Source organism: Streptopelia decaocto, assembly GCF_964273445.1.
Source record: "Streptopelia decaocto genome assembly, chromosome: 4".
Lineage (NCBI taxonomy): Eukaryota > Metazoa > Chordata > Aves > Columbiformes > Columbidae > Streptopelia > Streptopelia decaocto.
Window position 1 is genome coordinate 72,280,118 of NC_138658.1, and position 25,175 is coordinate 72,305,292.

The following is a 25,175-nucleotide window of genomic DNA, read 5'->3' on the forward strand; positions in this document are numbered from 1 at the left end:
ATACATTCTCTCTCCAATGGGAGACTATAAATTAATCTGAGTCGTAACATATACAACTGCTTGTGGTTGGGAGAAACAATTCCAAACGTGGTTTTCGGAGGGGGTTTTCCTAACGAAGCAGTGGTCCCAGCCCTGTGCCTCCTCTGCGTAATTTGGTGATATTACGTGGAGGATCTTCCCCTCTCCTGCTCCCACCCCCTCGCTCTCCTATAGGAAATGGTGTGGCCGGGGGGTGGGGGTGGACCGGTCCTTTTATAAGCCTGGTCTTGCAGCAAGTCGAAGTTGACAGGAGTGACGGGACATTTGGCTGGCTCTGAGATACCCACCTCCCGAACCTTGGGGTCCCTTGGGATGACCAGAGGGGGAATGGAGTCAGTCGAAGTGTTCACAACTGAAGGCAAAGGCAGGGGCTTGAAAGCGCAGAAGGAATTCTTGCCCGGGGATGTCATCTTTGCGGAGCCAGCCTATGCAGCCGTGGTTTTTGATAGGTAAGAGAAAAGCGCTTGTAAAACACAGGCTGAAAGTCGTCTCGATGCAAAATTTCATCTGGCTGGGCGGGTGAAAGTTTGAAAGCGTCTGGACAGCATCACAGGAGGGTGCAAGGGGAAGTCTTCTGTAAAGACACATTCACAGCCTACAGGGAATGTCCTTCCCTGGCTTCAGATCAGCTTTTTTACTTTTAATACAGTGCAATCTGTTTCCAGGATGTGATCTTGCAAGGTGCTCGGTGCCCTCAGCTTTTACCAAATGCGGTGAAAGTTGCGTGTATTCAGTGCCTCACAAAACCAGACCCATGTTACACTCCGGTGAGCTGCCAGGACTTAGTGTAATTCAGGTACGGCAATCTCAGATGGATTTTGCTGGAGCCTCCTGTGTATAATGTGTGATAGAACCCCGAGCTGCACACACAGATTCACTGCCCGCTGCCTTCAAACCTGAAGCCGGTGGGGATCTGCAAATGATCTTGTTTCTGTTAAAGTGATTTTATATTTATAGCTGGCTGAGTTAACCGGAGACAAGGTTTTGCTTTCACTCTTGCATGAGACTGGTTTTAAAGTTTTATTCACACTGATGTAGCCAGAAACTGAATTTTTCTGCTGCTTGTTTCAAAGACAAACAGCAGTCAATCAACCTGCACTGCTGGTGTGTCTGGTACATGCCCACTTCTATCCTTCAAATCAGTGCAAGATTCACTTAAATACCCTGAAAGCTAAAAGACACAAAGAACCCATTTCCATGTTAATCTCTTATGGGATAAATCTAGAATAAAGCCTCAGACATGAATGGAATTTGTTCAGCCTTGTAACAGAGCTTAGTCTAAACTTCTAAACCAAGGAGCTAGATGTCAGCTGAAGGTTTCATTCTGGGCTTAGGAAGTTTGTAAACGTTCTTCAAGGGCATCATGGTGAGTCCTGAAACTGAATTATTTGCCCCAAACTACCAGTGACTTCAGTGAATGTTCTGCACACAAAATAGGGCGGTGAGTGATTCTGCCTCGCTGAGCTTTCCCTGTTTGATTCAGCTGCGCAAACGAAGTCTGGGATGCAAGCAGAGCTCATGCTGTTGCTTTAATCTGGATCATCTTGTAGCTGAAGCTAATTTGTGATACTGTGTGACCTGGCAATAGCAGAGAATTGGAGATTAAATGGACAGAGCAGGAAATCAGGGGGTTTTGTGTTTTTCATTCACTTTTTCCTTGCCTTTGTACTATCAGTGGGTAAACATGTTCATGAGTCTCTACAGTAGCAGCAATGACACTTTCTAGTTGTATTCTAATACATCATTGCAAGAGCTCATATTAAAAATGTTACTTTTTATTTTAAAATGTTAAGTTCCAGAATTCTTAACCCCGAGCCCAATTACAGTAGTTAATGACGAAACCATCTCCTTGACATGCCCTTTTAGCTCTTGTGCTTTAGTTTCACTTCTGTCACTAGCTGGAATCTGGCTGTGATACAATGTTTGCTTCAGAAGTGCTTATGGACAATGTTTTCTCCCATATGTTTTATTAAAAACACTAACTGTCCTTTAAACCATTGAAAACATTTTACCTTTTGATTACTGGTTGAGAATTTGTTTTCTTGTATGTGAAATGTTGCGAGCATCAGGCCCAGAGTAGAGCTGCCCGTGGCAAAGAGCTACAACCTCACTGCATTTTCAAATGTCACGGTGTAATGTGAGATAAGGGGAGAAACTGTCACCACATCGGGCTCTCAGGCTGCAGACTTGTGTCTTAGGCTTAGGTTTCCAACAGCAAACCTCGGTCGGGGAGAGATGTGCTTCCCTCCCTCCCCAGGCTGGGTTTGTTTGGTAGGTCCAGGCACTGAGCAGCACAGTAGTAAAGTAAACACATCCCTGCTCTCAACCGCAGAGGATGGGGATGGCTTCAGTCATTTTCTCTCTGCCTCTTTATGCTGCTGTGCAGTAAGAGACTCTTACCCGCAGCAGATTTCTTCCAAAAGCATTTTATGTAAGTGGTGAAATGTATTCCCCAAATCTCTGAAGCAGGTGGTGCCAACTAAATGCTCATTGACAGGTGATATCCTGGGCCTGAGATATATTGGGAACATACATTTTTTTGTGTGAAAACTGCTCTGATGCTTTTCACACACACACAGAGCTTTGGTTTTGAAGGTACCTTCTACTGTTGCAGGGTACTTAATTGCTTAAACGCTCATTGAACTGATTGCTATCAAAGAAGGGTAGCCTGGATCATTGTAGGACTTACAAGAATAAATCCATACTAAGCCACGGTGGCTGGTTTTGCACTGAAGGTTCTGCTGTTGCCTCTGCATGGATGAAGACTCCAGTGAATCAAGAATCACAGAATAGTTTGGGTTGGAAGGGACCTTCAAAGCTCACCCAGTGCCACCCCTGCCATGAGCAGGGACATCTTCACCAGATCAGGTTGCTCAGAGCCCCATCCAGCCTGGCCTGGGATGTCTCCAGGGATGGGGCATCCACCACCTCTCTGGGCAACCTGGGACAGTGTTTCATCACCCTCAGTTTAAAAAATTTCTTCCCCATGTCTAATCTGAATCTCCCCTCTTTTAGTTTAAAACCATCATCCCTTGTCCTATCACAACAGGCCCTGCTAAAAAGTCTGTCTGTATTTTTCTTATCAGCCACTTCTAAGTATAGAAAGGCCACAATAAGGTCTCCCCGGAGCTTCTTTTCTCCAGACTGAACACCTCAGTGTGAAGAGTCATGAGTTTTTCCCTGCCCACCAACAGACCTGTATAGGTCCTAAAACCAGTGTTGACTCTACACGGTTAAAAAGTGCCTCACCCTGCATTGGGAAACCCTAATTCCAGAGTCCCTCATCCTAATTCCATTCAACATCTTTGTCTCTTGCTGAAAACAGTGTGTATGTGTACTGTGGAAAGGCAATTCAAATATGAGGGATTGGTGGTCTTAATTTCTCAGCTCAGGTCCTGGTGACCAGATTTTCCACAGAGCTCAGCTTTCTTTGTGTACAAAGGCCACCACAGAAGCACCAGCGTGCAGAGCTGGTCTGTACTTTGCAGCCCTTTGAAGAGCTCAGTCCTTTGGGAAACCTGGTTCCAGTGTGGGTGCTGAGCCCCTGAAATCCTGCCCCTGAATTTTGCTGTGGAAATCAAGTGATGGAATCAGGTGGCAATCGTGCTATAGTGGCCACACTGCGATGTGCTACATGGCTGCATGTGATGTGGTGACACAGCAGGCAAAGGGAAGGTCTCTTCATCAGATTAGTAGGAGCAGATCATCAGAGATACAACTGTTTTCTTGGGTTGGCTGTACTGCAGGATGGGAAGTGGGTTGTGTTTGTGCCCAGTCACAAAGATGCCAAAAATGGGAGTTGTTACTTTTTCAGAAACAGGAGCCCCATAAAAACTGATCATCATTTGACCTTGTGAAGAACATAATTATGAAATGAAAAATTTGCATTACTTGCTGTAGGTGTTTAACTTCAGGTGTGTAAGTGAGGAACCCCTCCACAGGACTGTTGCATAGCAGAAACTCTGAGGAACTATCAGAAGAACAAACCTTTTTGCCCCAACTGTACAGGGATCCAAGGAGCCTGGACAAGTAATCTCGGCATCCAGTGACAGGGGCTCACAGCAGAAAGTGGGGATACACCATGCTTTGGCCTAAAATGATGCCAAGGCCCTTTTTCTGTGTATTGATGTGAGGAACTGCTGTAGTAATTTGGACCTGAGGCTGCTGCCCAGCTGCACTGTATGAATGTCTGTATGAATGTCTGTCTTTCAGCGGGAGGTTGAGTTTGAGGAGGTGTTGAGAGTTTTATTTTGCCAGGAAAAGGAGAAATATTTTCTTTGACAAAATGCTATAATCAGCCATCATACTCTCAACAAGTAAGACCCATTGATTTAACTGGACAAGATGATGTGATGGCTTGTCCAGCAACATGCTTTGGGACTCAGCCTGTGAATTAAGACACCCAAAACGAAGGTCTGCTATAAGTGTCTGTGTGGTGCTAAGGGCAGGACTTGGTGCCGTTGGCATTCAGTGTCATTTGAGATGCCCCAGGGTGTCTCAGACATCCTCTTAGGGCTGACAGGTACAAAACAGGATTTATGAGAATCAGGCCTCCTCTCAGGCCAGATGGGTGTCCCTGCAGAGCCTAAAATAACACTAAACCCCTGTGTCCAGGCAAGCGAAACCACCCCTAAGTGCCCGTCATAATAAATGGAGGACTATAGTGTGCGCCAAACACACACCTACTTTTGAGCTGAACATCTTTCCAGACCCCACTAAGTGTTTTGATGGGAACTTGGACACTGAGGGTACAGATGAGCACATCTAGGTGTCTAAATTTGCAGACTGCATCCCACCCTGGAAGGTCCTGAAGGTCACAGGGGCCCTGAAGGTCACTGAAGGTTCCCGAAGTCATTAAGGCTGGTGAGGGCTTGTACTCTTCAACCCAATGATGGTCACCTGAGCAGCGGTTTCTTACCTGGTGTCACAGACATTGAGTCCAGAAGTTCATAAAACTCAAAGTGAAGCTAAAGAAAGTTCCTATAGACAGCAGCCAGCTCATAGTTTCTTAGATTTCAAGGCCAGGGTATGACTCACCAGGCTAACCCTGCTCACTGCAGGGGGGTTGGACAGGGTGACCTTTAAAGGTCCTTTCCATCCCAAACCATTCCATGATTCTATGATTCTAGAACCTTCTGCTTAACACATGGTCACTTGGTGTTGACTCCTGCATCAAGCCTGTTATTTCTGCCTGAACTAGAGCAGGTTGTTTGGAGAGACAGTGAATATTGATTGAAAGAGGGTGCAGAACTCAGTGTGATCTCTGGGATTCGTTGTTTGGATAAAGTGCAGACACCCTGTCTGATCTGCATTTGAATCAGCCTCACTGTTACCAGCTGAAATAGCTCTCGGAAAACAACAGTGTTAGGCTTGCTTTGCCCTAAAATAGATACAGAATGTTGGAAATATCTCTTTTCAAGGGATTCTTTGCCTTTGTTGGTGTGATTTTTGGATTAGCAAAGCCCCTGTGCATTCCTCGCTAACATTACCTCCCAGTGAAACTTTCCCTAGTGCTCTGCTTATGTGCTGGGGTTTAATCTTTCTCTCCTTCTTCTTCACTTTCTCTTTGAAGATCCCAGGTCTCCTTTCCTCTCTGCCACCTTCAGGCATTCCCGTCGCCTGGGCTCCATGTACAGTATGTGACCTTCTCCTCTGCCGTGTCACTTGGCTCTGGAGCCCGTAGGAGTTTACATTTCCTACAGGCATGGGGATGCCTGATATAAATCTCTGCCAACCTTCGTCAAGAGAAGGTTTGCTCTTTAACCAGCGGGGTTTGAGAGGCAGTAGTCAAGGCAAACAGTGTCATGTGGTAGAAAGCCACGATCACTTGAAGATCTGCTTGATGAGTGATCTGCAAATTGCTTAAAAACCTGAGATCATGCAATTTTTGCTCTCCTTTCTGATGTATGAAGCAGGCCTAAAACATCTTCCAAGGGAAACGTGGGGAGCTCAATGATTGTAGCTGGGATGACTTATGGATACAAGAAATGTAAAATTTTCCATACCAGTATGACTCTGAAAAAATTAAGGAAGCAAATTCTTTTATACCAATAAAAACTGAGAGCTAATGTGATCACATTGTTTAAATTTTTCTGGGGTTTGATTTTTTATTATTGTTTAATTTGCCCAAAAGCTTAAATAAAACCTGTGAGAGAACCAAACTTTTTTAAAGGAAACCACATCCACACTTCTTTAAAAAGAGGCTGAGAAAGCCTGTAATTAAAGAGTAAAATTAAATAGTCTAAAATTATTCCAAATAAATCCGCTACTCAAATTGGACAAACTGGGATGTGCCATCCCTGACATTTAGAAATAAATGTACTAAGTTCCAACCCCCTTTTTTAAAGGAGCAAAATGATTCTCATGCTGATAATTCACCATTACATGTATCCTCAGTAGAAGCCAGATATTCACTCCTTTTCCTTTCCTTGCTGAAAGGGGAGGTGCATTTCCTTAGGCTGTTGTGTTTAATAAAGTGTTTCAGCCTCTCTTTTGAAAGCCAAGTTGACTTTACTTTCATCTTAGGCTATTCTTATGTTGTCCTCTGTAGGACATTGAGGAGAGAGATGCCTAGTCAGCCAATAATAAATATGGAGCAGGTGGACTTAGATGTAAGTTAGGTCATCTGTGTGTGTCATCTGTCATGTACAGAATGGAATAAATTCACGTTAAATAGTTTGGCAGCTTCTCACCATGTCCATTAGCTATTCAATGAAATCCTCCTTTTATTCCTTTTCACTACAGCCATCTCACCTTGCTTTTCTAAGTCAGCAGAAGACCCTGCTTGACGGGGCTTTGTTATTAAAATGGTTTTGTCTCTGGGACTTTGACTCTCATGCATACTTAGATATTTTATATTGCCTCTTGAATTTTAAAGCATATCTCCAGAATCCATGCATGATTGAAAAAGCCTCCGTCTAATGAATGAAGAAGGAACTTTGAACATAAATTCATCTTTTAATCTTTCATCCTCTCCTATGAGGACAGGCTGAGATAGTTGGGTTATTCAGCTGGAGAAGAGAAGGCTCCAGGGAGACCTTATTGTGGCCTTTCAGTACTTAAAAGGGGCCAATAAGAAAGATGGGGACAGACTTTTTAGCAGGGCCTGTTGTCATAGGACAAGGGGTGATGGTTTTAAACTAAAGGAGGGGAGATTCAGGCTGGACATAGGGAAGAAATTTTTTACACTGAGGGTGGTGGAACACTGGCTCAGGTTGGCCAGAGAGGTGGTGGATGCCCCATCCCTGGAGACATCCCAGGCCAGGCTGGACCGGGCTCTGAGCAAGCTGAGCTGGTGAAGATGTCCCTGCTCATGGCAGGGGGTGGCACTGGATGAGCTTTGAAGGTCCCTTCCAACCCAAACTATTCTATGATTCTGCGATTCCAGATCAGTGAATGAGACGCTGTGAGTGCTGGACGGGAGATGACTGGCAGATGTTTGGGTTGTGCATATCTCAGAGATGAGGTTAATATATTTCCTGTGATGGTGCTCAGGCCTCTGTCCTGGCAGGTCCAACAGATCTTAATCCATCTGAATCCCATCCAAGCAGTCACAAGAGCTATTTGTTTCTTCTGCTTTCACCAAGAGCCGTGCTTGCAGGAGCCATGGTTTAGCTGACAGTGCTGTTACCTCTTGCATTTGCTGACTGGGACATTGAATCATTGCTTTTGTGACTGTAGCTACGTCCAGAATTAGTTGTAGTTGTGCATCTCATCCACGTAACATCAGAGCTCGTGAGCCCCGCAGAGTTCAGCTGGGCTGACACTTGGATGAGAAGCCAAGGAAACCTGAGGCTCCACAGAAAGTCATTTAGTGAGTCAGTCAGTGGCATCTGCCCTCCAAGTCAACCCTAAATCCCTGACCTGGCAAGGTTTTGAAAGGCTGGACACATCACTGTGCTAATGACGATCCTGCTTTTGGACAGGGTGAAAAAAAGAAGTTCTCACTATGTGTGGAAGATGTCAATGAATGAGTGGCCGGAGATCACCCCAGAGGCTGTGGTGTACATGGACGCAGCAGAAAGCTGTTGTATTATCCTTGTGTTAAACCAAGGGAAATTGAGTTGCGAGTGTCTAAGGGTTCAAACCTTCAGAGCTCCTGTGGAGGTACCACAAATCTCTCCAGAAACCTTCAGTGCCGCCTGGCGATCCATCATCCTGACCACATGGCATGGGCTGTTCTCTTTACAGGGGGAGAAAACTCCATCTGGGCTACCTGGAGCCATTTTGAGTTGTGACAAACACTTTCTAGGCCAGACAGAGATTAGTGATTTCCACAAGCTGAGAGACTTGGTGACCTCAGGCTGCTCCCCCCATCCTTGGGAGACTTTAACCATTGCAGAGGGGATGACGGGGACACTGTGGACCACTGCAAGCCTTTGCTGTCCTTGGTGTTGTCTGCCTCTAGAACAGATGGTATCAGAGCCTGTCAGAAGATCCAGCCCTGGGACCAAGGCAGAGACCCACTTTGCCATCCCATTTGGGACGTCTGGCTCTGAGCACCTCCAGGACTGCAGGAGTTTGCATGGCCAAGCAGTGCTTGAACAATGTTTGGTGAAGATTTAGGCAACAGATCTCAAATACCTGTGTCTCTTGATTTTTGTACTGTGCCAGGAGTTGAGCCCAAGCCTCTGGAGTCCTGGTAATGCACATTATCAATAACCCCAGTCTTCTTTTGTGAGAGATGAGGTATTTCTTATACCTGCCAGTCAGATTACCCTGTGAGTAGTTGTGTCTGCAGTATCAATACCACATGAACTGTTCCTTCACCTCCTCAGGAAGGCCCATATAACTTTTGGGGTTTTTTTTGTGCATTTCTGCCTCTCCTCAGAAACAAGGGCTTTCCAGGGCTGTTGGTGAGTTCTGCCAGCTGGGGTTCCTTTGGGAGCTCTGGGCACCCTATATGATAAACAGCAAAATGCAGACCTCACACTTCAGCATTTTTCCGTTCTCAGAGAGCTGAGGGAAGACAAGACCCTGTTTGAGGACTTGGGTTTTGAGCACTTGGGTTTTCCTCTGAGCTGTCATTCCTCTTTACAGGGAAACTTGTTTAACTGCCTTTTCTCTTTCTGACCACCCTCAAAACACACAGGCGGCGAGAGGGACCCCATCCCCTGCCCGAGATATCTCCCCGTGCTTCCTGGCACAAAGTATCCACGCAAGTTTTATCGTCTCTCAGCAATCCTTTGCCTTACAAGGAGTGTCATCTCTCTGCCCCTCTGACTTGACAGCTGACAGAGCACAGCCTCACATTTCTCACCATCTCCCAGCTCTTTCATTTGACTTAATGGAGTTGGCTGCGTCCCCTTTCCTAGACATGTGCCCCCCCCCGCCCCCGTTCCAGATGCTGACCTGGCATTGTGCTCCCTCCCCTGCACAGGCACTGCTCGCTCTCACCTTCCAAACCTCATTTTCACACGTGGTTTTGTCTGCTGTGGGTCTGCCCCTGCTCTAAATCAATGGCCCTCTGCTTTACATCAGTGGAGCTCTTTACCCTGCAAGAGCCAAGGCACAGGCCGGGTTGTGTCAGCAGCTCATGCAACACTGCCAGAGGAATGAAAGTGCATTTTGAGTGTACTGTGACAGATATAAATATGCATATGTATTTATATATATATATATATAGTGGAGAGGCAGGTCAGTTTTGTGGCTGGGGACTCTGGAACTGTGGGTCTGATTCCCACCTGTGGCACAGCATCTTCATGTGATTATCAATAATATTTTTATTTCCTTGTGCCTCGGTTTCCCCACTATGGGCTGTGTGTGATGATAATGTTCCCTTGGTGGTGAAGCCTCTGTGGTCAGTGAGCTTTTTGCAATGAGGAGAACCTCCCTCCTCAGACCAGCAATGTCTAAGTGGTGGGAATTCAAATTCGCCTGTACTGTCGAGCCTGGCTGGAGGCAGAGATAAAGTGAGCAGTTGCATGGAGAAGCAGATAGCTGGGGGTACCAAATCAGGCAGTGAAAAGCCTTCTCTAGCAGCAAGGACAGACTCCCAAAGTTGTTTGGGCAGGAGACTAAAGTGTCTACCCCTCCTTCCCAATGGATTAAGTCCTGGGAGCAAACAGCTGGACATGTGAAAGGGGTTTCCTCTTGGTCTGGGGCCCTGGAAACTCTGGGAGGAAGGCCATGAGGTTAGACTTCTTCATCAGTGTCCTCTGATGTGTTCCTCCCCCAGCCTTGGTTATACTTACATGCATACAATCGTAGGATGCTTCTTGGAAATCCTGTTTTGAACCCCCAAACAAGAAACCTGTTCCTTTTGAAAAGTATTTCCCAGCTATCCTCTGACTGTCTAACTCACAATTAACCTCTCAGCCAGTTAAACCGCAGAGCCAGGAGCCGGAATAGCTGGTTAGCAGCACTCACTGCTGCTGGCACCAGAGGCTTTTGAACTCGGAGGAGAAATCTGCACTGCTGGCCTGTCTGCAGGAAGGTTTTAAGTGTCCTGAGGAGCACAGCACTAAAGCTGATGCTGGACTAAGCAGGGAGGACTTCATGCCCTCATAGCAGAGAACATCAGGCACTGTGCTCATTATCTTTAATGATTAACAACACCCTCATGGGTGGCATATTCTGGGCCACTGACCAGCAGTGCATCATTGATGTTCTCCACTCAGCAACACACCAGCCTTGTGCAAATGAAAGATCCCCTAATTTTATTAATAAAATCTTATGATGCTCATAAACGCAAGTACTGCTCCCTGAGCTTGGTATTACTGCCAGTGCACCCCATGTCCTACCCCAGCCAATGCCCCCGAGGGCTCTTGAGAGTTCATGTTTCCTCTGTCTTCAGCTGCCTGGTGTTCCTTCAAAGTCCATTCATGCCTTGGCATTCATACTTGGAGGTCTGCTGGACAGCTGGGAGCCTGCCCTGGTCCCTCAGATCTTCACTAATCCATGATAAGTATCTGTCTGGAGTTACTGGGACCAGAAGAGCCCCAAGCCCACCTGGTCCAGGGCTCTGTGCTGCTGTGTGCTGATGATGGACAGCCAGGAGACTTGTACCACAACCAAAGGAAGGAGAAGGCATAAACCACTCTGTGATGAGAAGATCTACCTTGAAGGTGGCAGGTTTTTTTGTTTCTCCATGTGACTTCCAACAGAATGCTGCAAATGTCAAGTGCAATGCGTCTAGTACAGCTACACCTTTGGCCTAGTGACAAAAAGAAGTGACAAAGCTGCTTTGTAATCCATGGAAACAGATTTTGGTTTCAAGCAGTACAAACACAGGGTTTCCCTATGCAAGCACTTTGATCTATCAGTTTTCTTCCTTGTGCTACTCCTCTGGCCTGCTCTCTAACAGGGCATTTCTGATGTATATTTTTATCCCCACACTGTGCCCAAGGAAAGCTTAGGACAGCAGTTAGGATGGCTCAGAGCTGTGCTCCATCTCACCCAATGTTTTCCTAAGTCTCAGGCATGGTGGCGGCCACTGCTCCGTTTTGTGAGTTGGTCCATGTGAGGCCCAAGACAGCCTTGGTGCTCAGAGGGGTTCACTTCAGCCAAATTCAGAGGCTTTGTGGGCAGGTGGAGCTCTCAGGCTGGCTCTTTGCCTTTGTGGTCTTCTTCATGCTCGCCTGAGCCACAGGCTCATTTGGCATCTGCTTTCTGCTCAGCAAAAGGGTGGCTGGTGCATCAGCACGGGCCAGACAGAAAATAAAAACAGACTGAAGGTCCTATTAATTGTGGCAGTGCTGAGGAGGAGCAGATGGGCTGCAGACAACAGGGCTGGGAGCCGGGGAATGCTTTACTGCTGTCCTGCTTTAGAGAAAATATTTGCCTCTTTGGTGTAGCCAAACAGAAAAACAACAGCAGCGGGCAAGCGCCGGAGGATTAAGTTGGGTGGGAGGATTCTGCATCCTCCCAAAAACTCTCAGAGGGTCTATACTCAGTGGGTGTGGGGAGCCCAGGGATGCAAAGCTGGCAAGACCGTCACCGGGTGGAACTGGCCCTTCACTGAGGTGCGAGCCAACGCGTCCTTCTGTCCTTCCAGCCTGACGCATGTCATCTGTCACACCTGCTTCAAACGGCAGGAGAGGCTCCACCGCTGCGGCCAGTGCAAGTTTGCCTACTACTGCGACCGGACCTGCCAGCGAGCGGCTTGGCTGAACCACAAAAATGAGTGTTCTGCTATCAAAAGGCACGGCAAGGCACCCACCGAAAACATCAGGTGAGAGCTGGCCCAAGGTCCTGGCTCCCTGGCTCATTGTCAAGCCTGGGGATGGTGGGAGAGGACAGGACATCCCTCCAGAGTGTGGCAAGGAACAGCTGGGTGGCCTGATTTGGATGGGGTGGTGGTGGGAGGTGGTTTGGGAAAAGCCAGGAGCATCCCTGAGCTGATGGGATGCAGCCCTGGAGAAGCACCTGGCATGTGAGAAGGTTGTGATCCCCCTATTTTTTTGGTGCTGGGCCCCAGAAACTCTCCTGCAGATGAATGTGGTGAGGAAAACCCACCTGAGGTTGTTTAGGTGTGGAAAAGTGGGGAGTAGGTGGAAAAGTGGAACAGGAGATGAACTCTTCCCCAATTTGTCTACAGGGTAGATTGATTTGGATTCACATCCTAATTTCATCATAAGAAAACGAATGAAATCCCCAAGGCAATGAGAGCTGCCATGGGGGGCTGGGGATCTGGAGGGTCTGTAGCACTTCTCCAGATGAGAACATAGATTCCAGAGCAAATCCCTGTGTCTCCCCTTCCTTCAAAAGCCCCTGGATGGTGACCAGCCACCAGCCACGCAATGTTGAGCCTGTCTCAGTCTGTCTGCACACAATTTTCCACCCATGATACGAATTTTGATGGCCTTTTTGGTCTTTATCCTTGCACTGGGTGGTGGTTCCAACTCTGGTGCTCTCTCCTGGCCAGGCTGGCTGCCCGCATCATGTGGAAGATCGAGAGGGAAGGCAGCGGGCTGTCAGAAGGCTGCCTGGTCTCCATCGATGACCTGCAGAACCACGTGGACAGCTTCGATGAGGAGGAGAAGAAGGAGCTCCGTGCCGACGTGGAGAGCTTCCTCGAGTTTTGGCCGCCCCACAGCCAGCAGTTCGGCATGCAGTACATCTCCCACATATTTGGGGTGGTATGTCAGAGGGGTGGGAGAGCAAATTGTAGAGTCATAGAACAGTCTGGGTTGGAAAAGACCTTTAAGGGTCATCCAGTCCAACTCCCCTGCCATGAGCAGGGACATCTTCATCAGCTCAGCTTGCTCAGAGCCCTGTCCAGCCTGGCCTGGGATGTCTCCAGGGATGGGGCATCCACCACCCCTCTGAGCAACTTGGGACAGTGTTTTACCACCCTCACTGTAAACAATTTCTCCCTCATGTCCAGCCTGAATCTCCCCTCTTCCAGTTTAAAACCATCACCCCTTGTACTTTTGCAACAGGTTCTGCTAAAAAGTCTGTCCCCATCTTTATTATTGTCCCCTTTTAAGTACGAAGAGGTCGTAATAAGGTCTCCCTGGAGCCTTCTCATCTCCAGGCTGAACAAACCCAACTCTCTGGGGCTGCTTTTAATTCCAGCTTCCCAGAGAAAGTCTCCAGCTGGCCTGAGTTGTGGGTGGCTCAGTTCAGCCCTCTCTTGCCCTTAAGAGGCCAGAGCAATTTGGAGAGCTAAGACTGGCATTTGCTGCAAGCCGTTTGAATTCTGCTGCATTCCACATCTGCATCCCTTCTGCACTGACACTGGGAAACTGAGGCACAGCAAGGGCAAGGTCTGAAACTTTTTATTGGTCAAACCTTGCAGGGAAGTGGCTCACTCAACCCTGGGTGCTGCATGGTCATCACAAGTCCCACTGAGCATCTCTCTGCCCCTGGAAGACTTGAGAAAATACATTTACATGTATTTTTACTAAATATACAGGGTGTTTCAGAAAGATGGACCCAATTTGAAATCACTATATCTCTGCAACCATGAACTGCCCATGAATGAAACTCTTACAGTCCGTACAGCAGGTGGAAGGAACACGGAGCATTTATAAAAAGGTTGCTACAACTTGATAACTCATTTAACTTTGTAAATTTTTGTGTAATTGTAACATGTTTGGGCCATCTTTTTGAAACACCATGTACTTAGGTTATAATTGAATATTGGAGATCTGGTTTAGTATATATATTAATCCTTTGCTACCCACACCACAAAGAAGATCCAGTTCACTGGGCACAGGGAGATCCAGGTACTGGTGACCGGCATAACTTGCCTGTGCAGAAGTAACGAAGTACAAATAAAGTACAGAATCAGCTAAGAAAGGAAATGAAACTGTTAACAGAGTGAAATAATTAGCAACTGAATTAATTATTTCCTTTGGTACATCCCATTGTATTTTCTCTTTGTAAATACTTCCTTTGGTCATGTTTGTGACTAAAAACTATTCCACTCATATGTGATGATAATAATGTGCCATATAGAAAAGTATAATTCTTGGTATATATGTCATGTAAAACTAGTCATTCTGAAAACTGTTTGGGACTCGTTAGCAAACAGTAGTAATTGTTTTTTATAAGCTCTGTGAGCCACCCAGGAAATGTGTCCAGGTTGAATGCAGCTCACAAGGTTAATTTCTACCTGACACCTGTTTTAATAAGTGTGAACTTTGCTTTCTGCCAACGGTCTGCTTGAGTTGCCTCAAATTAATTTTCCTGTGACCTTTTTCTGAATTATTTGCAGGAAGCAAATATTAATATAAGGAAACCAACGCATGGTCAAACCAAATTTATCTTAGACATCCCAAATGAATATTAACAGCAATATTCTGCAGCATTTACTCAGCCCGGCTCCGAGTTGGTCCATCTGCTTGAGTCCTGCATTGCTTCTCTTCTGATATTTTATCCCATCTAAAGATGTGGTTTCTGCAAATACTTTCTGCATTAACCTTGTAGGCACCCCTCCTTTCTCCCTAAAGTTTGGAGGTGGGGTGCTCAAGCTACACCTCTTCTAAAGGATCAGTGGGAATTGAAAAATCATGAATGAGGCTGAGTTCAGTTTTTCTCTTTTAACATTTCATCCCACCTGTGTTTTGGGACTAGATCAGCTGCAACGGCTTTACCCTCAGTGACCAAAGAGGACTGCAGGCTGTTGGTGTGGGCATCTTCCCCAACCTCTGCCAGGCCAACCATGACTGCTGGCCCAACTGCACCGTCATCTTCAACAATGGCAAGTGAGTGGGTCTCCTTCCTTGGGCGCAGTGGGGACATGTCCTAATGGGTAACTCAGCAGCTCACCTCGGTGTCAGGTCCCTGCCCCAGAAAATCTGTTCATTCTTGTTTCCTTCTCTAGCTCAGAAAAACCAAACTAAACCAAACCAAACTAAACCAAATCAAACCAAACCAAGCAGGATTTTCTTTCTAAAGAGGATCTGTTTTCTCTCTCATTGTTGTTATTTTTAAACTTATCGTCTGATGCACTAAAGAATACACAAGGTTTGATCCCAAAGCCAGTGAACCACCAAAGATTTTTTCCCTCGTTCCTGCAAGTTTTGAAACCAGGCTCAAAATAGGAAGATAAAGTACTAAGTAGCTGCCTAGATCACCCCCTATATGAAAGCTTTATATGTAAATAATCAAGGAAAAATTACAGTTAATAAGTTATTAAAGATTATACCAAATCCACAATCCAAGAGCTTCTCATAATCAAAGTTTGTGACCAGCTGTGTATCACTCTCTGCTGATGTGTTTATAACCATTCCTAACACTACCCTCATCTTTGTGAGAGCACACCATCTCTGTTAATCGCTGATTAACTCTTTAGCAATGGGATCCTAGTGACAGTTGTGACTGTTACTGCAAACCGAGTCACGTGTGAGTGCAGGATGCCCTAAGCCACTGGCCATTCCCCAGTCCCACCCAAAACCTGTAAGAAAGCTTCTGTGGGATGTGTGAGATGTAAAGATGAAGTGGGAAATACCAGGATATTCCAGCACAGATGGGAGTGGGGGCAGCTCCCGGGAGGGATGCTCTGCACTTCCCAGCCTCTGGGCCACAACAGATACAAACCGCTGCTGATCCACCAAGTTGCATCATGTAAAGGACATTAACTGTGGGAAACTGCTTTCGAGAAACTGCACAGCCACATTATTTCATCCGAATTTTCCTCTAGGTCTTAAGATTTTACAAATTCACCATATTTATGTGCTATAAGTTAACCCCTCCCACCCCAGCCTCCCCTTCTTTAACTAACATGTTGCTTGTGCACTCCAGTACTTGCTGCTGGTTTTTCTCGATAAAGTTATACCAGAGTTTCTCAATAAACTGGTAAAGGAGCAAAGAGAAACCAAAACTTCATGAGGACGAACCTTGTCCCAACCTTGTTGGGAAATAGGTTCTGATCCAAAGTCAGGTTGGAGTCTGTGCTCTGATATCCAGTTGCCCCAGATCAGATCCATAGTGGGATGATGGAGAGAGGCTCCAGCCAGCCTGGGAAGTGAAGGAGGTCTCTAGCAGTTATAGCAACCTTGAAGTCTGACTTTCTGGGTGGTAAGTAGAGGAATGGCGTTTTGTTTGCCAGGCAGCTTGCTGAAGCTCCCACATGTACCCTGGTAAACTTGACCATCTGGTAACTGGCCAGGTAAATTATGAAGTCTTTGTGTGGAAAGATGATTATAAGCCCCTGCTGTATGAGCTGAACTCTCTATTAGAGTTCAAGGCATAATATTAGACTTGAGGACTCACTAAACTCCCCATGCAGAGCACAGTCCCTGTTGTTGATAAGCCAGTCTGATTTCCACTTCTATCTGTGTTTCGAAGAGCACAACTACTGGTGTCAGTGGAGACATTTCTGTGCAACAGAACTATCCCCTTCGTCCCTGCCAAATGTCAGAAGTGTGTTTTGCACACCCCCTGGCTGAGACCGTTCCTAAAATCACAGTGCCAGTGTTCTCTGACAAATCCTCCACATCCCAGTGATGGAAAATTTGGTTATAGCAGCTGCAGGGCAAAAGCGAAGCTCTCATGCAGTGAATCACAAGCTAGGCACAGGGAACCCCTTTGTCCCAATGCCCTATGTGTGTACCCTTTTTCTGTTGTTGTTGTACTTGTACCTGTGCAAACTGCAGATGTTTGTTTTGTCTTTCAGTCATGAGGCTGTAAGATCAATGTTCCACACACAGATGAGGTGGGTCAGTCTTGAAAGCATCATCCTCCCCCCTTCCCTGTACCCCTCATGCCCCGTGTTTAATGGAGAAGCTGCGACCAGCCCGAGGCTCTTCCTCTGTTTGCAGGAAATTTCACTTCCCCCATTTTCTGAATTGTAAAACCCCACTAAACCCAAACCTCACTTAACTCTGCATTTTGTAGTAAATTAAAATTATAGTGATAATACTGCAAATTTCCTCTTTGTCTTCCCACTCTCTGCCTTGCCTTCCTCCCTGTCAGTATTTCCCCTCTCCACTTCTCATTTCTCCTCCCCTGCCTATGGCAAGAGCATGAAAGTCAGAACAAGGTCTCGCTAATCTTGTACAGCCCAAAATAAAACCTTGCGTATTAGGAATGAGAAATGATTGCATTACTGACATACTAAATAGTCCACGTTTCTTCTGCAGCAAACGGTGCCCGTTGAATGTGTTGACTACAATAGTGATACCATGAGATGGAGGCTTCATCCTTTTTTATCATAATACTTGATTAATGTTTTACCTTTTAATGATGCCACTGTTACCTGATCTAGACTAAAGAAATCATGAAAATATATGAAAAAAAAAAGTTCTCTGCTTAGCTCACTGCACTTGGTATATTGTAGTCAGTCCTGTTAAAGGGACACTGTTGTCTTTAAACTTTAATTTCAGGCAAACTTGCAATTTCATCAAATAAGATGTGAAATAATTAAAGTGCTCTTTTTCACCATTGACAATGCATTATAGATAGGACCATAAAAACAGGCAAATGAGTGTCATTTCTGATTAGAGTTGCTATTTTGGAGCAATTTGAGTTTGGAGTTATCGGGCACTCACTGTGCCTATGTGTGCGTCTTTCAAAGTCCTTGGTGCTCGGGGCAGATGCTGGGAAAAAGCACGGGGAGAGCTCAGTGTGCTGCTCTGGGCTGACAGTGTCTCTTTAACCGTAGCTTTTAAAATATGCCATGTGTTTCCAGCCTTATCTGGAATGCTGTCAATCCCCTCGACACAAGGGATGGCTGCTTAAAATACACCAACAGTGCCTGGGCTATCAGGGGCATCATAAAAGTCTAAAAGTCAGAGGCTTTGATTTTGCTTCTCTGGTTGCATGACTCCCTTTAACGAGGATCCTGTTAAGTGTGAACAGGAATGTTTATACGTGTAAACCTTTCTGATGGGAATTGCTCTTTTTTTCACGCACTTTCTCCTGGAATAGCAGGGTGCACCTTTCTCTGTCTGGCATTATCCTGTTGTTGCGACATAACTAATAGCTGCCCTTTGTGATGATGGCATGTTTAGTGAAAAATTTGGTATTAAATATGCTGTTGATATCATCTGACACCCAGAGAAGGTCAAGACCAGCCTCAGAGAGTAGTTTTCACAGCAGCTTTTGTACAGCTGAAAGGCTCAGATGTACTGAAAGATTTTAACGGGAATTACAAGGGAATTACAATCCCTTTGCAGAAATATGATAATGCAGAAATAGTCTTGCACTCAACAGAAGACTTATTTATGATGCACCTGGTGAGATCTTTGGGTCCTATGCCACCACCTGGCCTTTGGTGACACCTTCACTGGGTCCCATCTAAAGCCTCTTGTGTTCAGGTGGGAGCCAGCAGGTCACGCCAGGTCCATCTTGTAGCAGGAACAGTTTTGAGTGTCCGCGTTATTCAAGACCTTTTGTGAAGAAAGACATGAGAGCAAGGCAGGTGCCAAGACCTGGCTTTCCAAAAGCCTGACATTAAGGACCTGCTATAGATTTCGGTTTAGTAACGTAGATTGTCGATTTCCTTGTATTTAATATTAGCAATATCAGGTCAAATGGGCTATATATAAAAAATAGACTATTTAAAAAAAAATGGTTTCTAAGCCTTTATGTAGAGATGCACGAACAGGGTGAAGGAATCTCTCACTGAGGACCCAGAGAGAATGTCCCGTAACTTTTCCAAGTGAAAACGATACCGAAAGCAGCCCAGCTTGGTTTCTGGGAGTCTAGCCAGGGATGTGTGGGTATCATGCAAAGCAGTACTTAAAATAAGACCCAAAGTCCAAACTCAGCATTTTACAAGTTTGTTGTGTATTTCTGATCTCAGGGTTTTCTTCTGGTGAGATCTACTGCAACATAATAAAACTTTATGCCTAGGTTCAGCCTCTACCCAGATCAAATAATGGGGCTGTACTCTGTTTATAGCTCAGACCCTTACGTGTCCCTGCCAGGGACTTGCAGAGGGGCAGCAGAAACTGGTGTGACTGTAGTTTTGCTCTGTATTCAGTTAACCAGACTGCTGCCCATCTCTGCATTTGCCTCTCTGAAGAGTGAGGGCTCAGCCCTGCAAGGCAGGGGCAGGTCGCAGGATTTGTCCCCGCTGGCTCTGTGGTTGCACCTTCGCTTCTGTTGCTTCTCCAAGATCATATATTGTCTCCTTTGCACCCAGGATTGAGCTGCGGGCACTGACCAAGATCTCTCCAGGGGACGAGCTGACTGTTTCCTACGTGGATTTCCTCAACGTGAGTGAGGAGCGGCGGAAGCAGCTGAAGAAGCAATATTATTTCGACTGCACCTGCGAGCACTGCAAGAAGCAGATCAAGGATGACCTGATGCTGGCGGTGAAGGAGGGGGAAGGCAAGGTATGGTTTGTCCTGCTGTGTCCAAACCCAGAGGCAGCTGCATCTCCTCCACCAAAGGCATCTTTGTGTTTCTGTGACTGTGGTTCCTTAGCCAGGGGACACTCTCAATAGCAACAGAGTCAGATCTTGGCAGAAGCCTAACCAGCGACAATGTAAAAAATGAGAACAAAACTGAACCTTGATTGACCAAACCAATTTGAGCCCACCACACAAGGCCAGTTTAAACCCTATTATGTAACATATGTGCAAGTTTTTTAACTGAAAAGAATTCAAAGTTTTGAACAGCAGAACAGAAAACGCGCTGCAGGTAGTTCACGGTGACGGGACTCAGCAGGGTCTGCTGAAGCTGTGTGGTTTGTAAAGTGTGTACCATGTGTCATCACATGGGCTCTGGGCAGGAGGGAAGCCTGAAATTCCAGCCCCTCCTTACAAAGGCCTGTCACAGGGAGTTTCATAGAATAGTTTGGGTTAGAAGGGACCCTCAAAGCTCATCCAGTGCAACCCCTGCCATGAGCAGGGACATCTTCACCCACCTCAGGTTGCTCAGAGCCCCGTCCAGCCTGGCCTGGGATGTCTCCAGGTGTGGTTCATCCACCACCTCTCTGGCCAACCTGGGCCAGGCTCTCACCACCCTCAGGGGCAAAAATTTCTTCCTCATGTCCAGCCTGAATCTCCCCTCTTTTAGCTTAAAACCATCACCCCTTGTCCTATAGCAACAAGCCCTGCTGAAAAGTCTGTCCCTATCTTGTACCATTGCTTGACATTTCTCTGTGTGTTGCTGCTGTGGGCAGACTGACTGTGAAGATTTAACATGTTGCACCTTTCATTTTTATGTAATTTGCGTTTTCCTTGGAGGTCTCACAAGTCATCGGGTGGGGGGATGTAAGTCTATGTCCTGCTGTTGGCAGTGGGATGTGTTGCTTGGCCAGTGGCTCCAGTTTATGAGCACGCTGGTAGCTCTAAGAGTTTGTTTTTGGTTCCTCTGCCCAAGGATATAATTGCTCATTTTTTTTTTTCTCTCTGTGAAAGTGTTAGCTTAGGAGGTTTCTACTCCTGCAAGCTTTACAAAGTGTACAAGGGAAGACAAGACAAGGCACGGAAAGAACATTTTAATGTATTGTCAGGTCATTGAGTTGCACAGTTGCCAGAAAACCAAGCTTAGTCCCATGACTCTTTTTTCGTATAGGTGGCAGTCAGGAAAGGCTGGATATTGCAGAGCAAAAGTCTGTCCTTGAGAAATGTTTGGAGAAATAGGATCAAACTGGTATCAGGGAGCTCCCATGGGAAGTAGGACACTGGGCTAGATGAAACTCTTTGCTTGTAGGGTTCCCCACTAGTGCAAAAGACCCTGCCAGACAATCCCATTACTAAATTGCCAAAACTTCATCTTAAAGCTAAACCTTGAAGTCCCTACTTCTAACGTAAACTATCCCAAAGTTCAGTCCTCTGATGCAGAATAATTTTCATCTGACTTTCTGTACAAGTATTTTTGCATACGTCCTCCAGTGGATGGCATAAAAATATCTCAGCTCTCATTCAGCACCTGCTATCAAGCCTTGACCGAGCAGTGAGATGCACCATCCCCTTTCCATGAGCGTTAGAGGTGCCCTACAGCATGCAGCGTGAAGACGTGCACTTTTGGGTAAATGTCCTCCACAATCTGAAGTGCTTGCCTAGAAAAAGCCTGTAACTATGCAAGGTACATGATTTCAGATATTAAAAATACACTCCCTCCACAGACAATAAGTATCCAGACTGACCTCACCCGCAGAGCACGTTTTCTGGACACCGGCTGTATCGCGTTTTTGGAATTCAGGCAGCGCTCGCAGCTGCGTGGAAAAAGTGCTATGAATATATGCAAGATTGACAGCTTACATCCTCAACAGCCGCTCCGACCTGCTGTCCTCCACCCCTTCCAAATAGTAGCAAAGTTCCTATTGTTTATAATGGCAACAGGCTTAGGGAGTCTACTAAATGCAAGAGAGGGTTTTTATTAGACAAAGCTGCTGCAGAAATGCTGGTCAAAGTACCTATTCTAGGAGTCTTTACTCAGCCAGCATAGCGATGTGATTTGCCCTGGCGTTAACAATGCCTTTGCACACTAGGACACCCTGCATGCTGCTCCAACAGCTGCCAAAATCTGATTAGCTCTGATAGCTTTGGCCTAATAATATAGACTAATGAATCATAACACATACATATGTATCCATAAATAGATGAGGGATGTATTGCTCTGAAAAGCTACTGGTTTTGCTTCCATACTAAACTTTCAAGAGCTGTTCACAACTAGCTGAATTTCACAGATTCCTCAGAAATCTGATTGACCAGCTGTGGGAAAAACACAACGTCACAGGTCCACAGACCTGACTCCAAATCTGTGGTTCCTTCATTGCAACGTTGGGTCTCTGCTTTTGATCGGCACCCAAAGGTCCCTGTGCTCCGGCTCCACCGTGTGTCTCCAGACCAGGCTCTTCTGCAGGCTCCTGGAGTCACACAACTGGGAGCCAATTGCAGATTTCCCATTGACCTAAAGGAAGGCTGCGATGCTAGAATAGTTTGAAAATGCAAATTTGAAAGGCTCAGAAAAATGGAAGATAAATGATGGTGCTGGATATAATAATACTATATTTCAGCATTAAATGGAGGGAGAGGAGGCAGCTAATTAGGAGCTGGTTAATGTTTTGCCAGGCATGACTAGATGTGCATCATGCTTTCAAGCACATGGTGAAATCCAAACTTCTTTCAGGGGTGTGGGAAAACTCATCTCACTCTCTGGATGTGGCTGAAATCTGAGGTCAACCATCTTGTGGTGTTTGGACCTAATGACAGCATTTCTCAGAGTGGGTGACACTTAATGATCTTTGCTGTCCTTTTTCACACAGCTGTCATACAGGAGCCTCATTTCACAGAAATCATAGGATAGTTTGGGCTGGAAGGGACCTTCAAAGCTCATCCAGTGCCACCCCTGCCATGAGCAGGGACATCTTCACCCAGATCAGGTTGCTCAGAGCCCCGTCCAGCCTGGCCTGGGATGTCTCCAGGGATGGAGCATCCACCACCTCTCTGGGAAACCTGGGCCAGGGTTTCACCACCCTCAGTGTAAATAATTCTTCCTCGTGTCTAACCTGACAGAGGCTAGACATTTCCTTCAAGCAACTGCACTGGGAGCACCTCATAGACACTGATCAGTGGCTTTCACAGCCACTGTGGTGTGTCTTGTGACCTTTGGTGTCTCTTGAGACCTTTTGGTGTCTCTTGAGACCTCCCAGTTGCCAATTCTGTTGCTTTTCCAGAGGAGAGAAGTGGCGGGAAGAGTCGAGGAACCTGGTTAGTTATGGATGCCAGATGTACAGGGTCGCTACTCTGATGAGCAACACCCTTGTCGAAGTCAGCAACACCTCTCAACTTGGTAGTGGGACCACCTCAGCCCAGTCTCGGGCAGGTCTGAGGGCACACTGGGATATACAGCCAGTGGTAGGAAGGTTGCAGGTAATGTGAGAGGCATCTCATTGAGCTGATTTGGGTTTCCAAACTGCAGAACAAGCATTTCTTCAACGAAGTTATTTTGGCATCTATCAGGTAGTGCATTTTCCTCACTGGTTTTCCTAATGTTGTCCCCAGCCTTCTGCAGAGACGGTGAAGGAGGTCATCCAGTTCTCCAAGGACACGCTGGAGAAGATCAGCAAGGCCCGCATGGAAGGACTTTACCATGAAGTGAGTCCTGTTGCTTTTGCTCTCTTGCTGTATACGCATGGCCAGGGAAAGCTTGTCCTGTCCCTCTCTGCATTAGTTATTTAAGGATGATACAAACCCCCATTGCTGTGACCTGATTATCCCCACATGCTTCCAGCCCTCTTATCAGCTCAAAATGCAAAAGCTGACACTGGTTTCTGTCCTCTGTAAAGCACAACTGTGTCTGAGACAATGTCGCAGACTGGTTTCTTTCATAGTGAGGATACAAGGAGATTGCAGTGACTTCCAGCACCTCCGATTGACACCGTTGTTGAACCAACGGTCTTCTGGGCAAAACCCATGAGTTACTGGGAAGTGTAACGAGTCAGCTCTGCCAGGTGGTCTCAGAAAAAGGAGGACAGTGGGTCTGGGAGAGGGACAAGACAGTCAGGACGGTTGCCACATTGATCCGTGGGTTGTTTGTCTGTGTTGGTCTCCTCTTCACCTCCTGGCTTCTGCATGATGTTCATTTGCTGACTGCTGAGGTTGAGTGTGTGGTGTGGGAGACCTGTATCCCACCTGGAGCGCAGATCAAAGTGGTGAGAGAGCGCAAGTCAATTCTCCCTTTCTCCCTATTTTGCTGACTCAGGAAATATTTAATTGTTCTCTTCAGAGTGTAACAGCTCCAGGAAAACACTCCAGGTTGAGCAACAGCCTCTGAGTTTGAGCTTACTTGTGAAAAGGTTGAAGTCCTCCAGAGCAGAGATCTGGATGTTGTGTCAGGGGTCAGACAGAGCAGTAAAGCATGGGACAGTATAGCTGCATGTCTCCAGCCCCCTGGGGTCATTAAGAGCCTTTATTGCATCAAGTGCTTGTAGTAGGTTGAGTGGATGGTGTTGAGGTATAAGAGTCCTGTAGGCACTTGGTCTCTGACAAAACCAACTTCCTGGGGTCTTTCTTCTCCTGAACAGTAGACATCTGTTTTACCCCACCAGTTTTATGAATGCAACCCTGGGAAAAAAAGCTCTGAGCACCAAACATTTTACTATGCTGATGCTTCCCGACACATCAAAGCATATTCTATCATCTCCAACCTTCATGGAGGATGACTTGGCCTCTGGGACTGGTATGGACCATGCAACCCACAGGGCTTTGGTGTGACAGCTGTGGGGCCAAAGTTGCTCTGACTTTCCCTTCCTCTGCCTCCTTCCCCCGGGCGCAGGTTGTGAAGCTGTGCCGTGAGTGTCTGAAGAAACAGGAGCCTGTGCTGGGGGACACCAACATCTACCTCCTGAGGATCCTCAGCATTGCCTCCGAGGTGCTCTCCTACCTCCAGATGTTTGAGGAAGCAGCTGACTACGCCAAGAGGATGGTGGACGGTTACCTGTATGTCTGTGCTCTGTTTTGGGCAGCTCTCTCTGGTTATGCAATGTTAGGCAGTGTGTTATAGGAATAATTTTCTTAGTCTGCTCCTACCAGGGCATTCAGATTGGGGCCTGATTATATCACCAGACCCTTCCTAAATGTACAAGAGCTCCTAAACACCTTGATGTACTGAACTGTAACCAGCAAATGGCTTGGATACCTCTTTCATTGACCTATTTGTTTTGTCTCAGAAGCATCTCAGGGCTGCCCTGGTAGCAAGACACAGAGCCTGGGTGCAGGACAGAAAGGCTGTAACTGCAGGAGATGGTCTGTTCTCCTGCACCCTGTGAGAAGGGGGATCTGCAGAGA

At 46.4% G+C, this 25,175-nt stretch overlaps 1 protein-coding gene across 2 annotated transcripts in view; it reads left to right on the plus strand.

Moving 5' to 3' along the window:
* The first annotated feature begins 297 nt into the window (after window positions 1–297).
* Window positions 298–25,175, plus strand: part of SMYD1 (SET and MYND domain containing 1) — a 28,316-nt gene continuing 3,438 nt past the window's right edge. Inside the window, exons 1-8 of one of the 2 annotated variants that reach the window (XM_082051391.1) lie at window positions 298–488; window positions 12,035–12,211; window positions 12,905–13,118; window positions 15,061–15,191; window positions 17,105–17,143; window positions 19,577–19,769; window positions 23,391–23,483; window positions 24,664–24,827. In XM_082051391.1, coding sequence (XP_081907517.1) covers window positions 352–488; window positions 12,035–12,211; window positions 12,905–13,118; window positions 15,061–15,191; window positions 17,105–17,143; window positions 19,577–19,769; window positions 23,391–23,483; window positions 24,664–24,827 — 1,148 coding nt within the window. In that variant the 5' untranslated portion in view covers window positions 298–351. The remainder of the gene's footprint in view (window positions 489–12,034; window positions 12,212–12,904; window positions 13,119–15,060; window positions 15,192–17,104; window positions 17,144–19,576; window positions 19,770–23,390; window positions 23,484–24,663; window positions 24,828–25,175) is intronic. The other variant, XM_082051392.1, reaches the window with a different exon arrangement.